The sequence below is a fragment of the Myotis brandtii genome, unplaced genomic scaffold, assembly GCF_000412655.1.
Source record: "Myotis brandtii unplaced genomic scaffold, ASM41265v1 scaffold574, whole genome shotgun sequence".
NCBI lineage: Eukaryota > Metazoa > Chordata > Mammalia > Chiroptera > Vespertilionidae > Myotis > Myotis brandtii.
In genome coordinates, this window is record NW_005370150.1 from 704,768 (window position 1) to 705,615 (window position 848).

General features: G+C 63.2%; 1 protein-coding gene across 1 annotated transcript in view; it reads right to left on the reverse strand.

Annotated features, from left to right (window-relative positions):
* Positions 1-573, reverse strand: part of ZIC3 (Zic family member 3) — a 5,955-nt gene extending 5,382 nt beyond the window's left edge. Inside the window, exon 1 of the mRNA XM_005878861.2 lies at positions 4-573. Coding sequence (XP_005878923.1) covers positions 4-83 — 80 coding nt within the window. The 5' untranslated portion in view covers positions 84-573. The remainder of the gene's footprint in view (positions 1-3) is intronic.
* Positions 574-848: the final 275 nt, after the last annotated feature.

Below are 848 nucleotides of genomic sequence, written 5' to 3' on the forward strand. Positions count from 1 at the left end.
GGCATCTCGTGGTGGCGCGGCGCGCCGAAGCTGCCCACTCCCAGCCCGGGGAACTGTGGGCCTCCGTCCAGGAGCATCGTCATGGGTGGGGGGCGTTCTGGGCACTGGCGATCCGGCTGCAATGAGCGACGGTGCGGGCAAAGGAGATCTCCGAAGTGCTGTAGTCGGAGAGGGGTGGCGGCAGTTGGACACAGCCGGGAGACCCCCAAGGCAGTACCAGGGGCTGCAACTTTCCGTCGCTGCGAGTCTCCTGCAGAAGGATAGGAGGAAGGGAAGTAGTAGAAAGAGCTGGAGTGGGGAGGAGGGGGGAGGGGAAGTGAGGAGAAAGATTCTGGGACTAGATCTGGTTTAACAAACTAACTGGCGCGCACAAAGAAAAATAAGCAAAATAACAAGTGGAGGGCGGAGTTTTCTAATCCTGTCCCAGGCACCCCTCCTCTCCCAGAGAGCACAACCGAGGGGCCAGGAGGCTCCCTCCACACGGGCCTCCGGGCTGGGCTGCGCTAAATAGCAGAGCCAGCTCACGGCCAGCGGGCAGGAGGCAGGTTCGGTCCGCACTGCTCGCTGCGCGAGTCCCAGCCTCTTCGCCTCCAGAGTAATGTCCTTGGACTGATAAAGTCAATCACTCACTCCTTTCACATAAACCGAGCGGGAGGCCGTGAGGCGCGCGCCAATGGGGAACCAGCTAGCGCCCGGTCACCTGACCCCCGGCCCTGCAGTCCATTGGCCGCCGCCACACTGATTGGCAGCGCAGAGTTTGGAACATGGCAGCCTCCTCCAAGCGACGGCCTCTGATTGGGCCATGGCCCGGCGCTTGGCAGGTGAGGTGGCTGCGGCCGGGCGCCCGC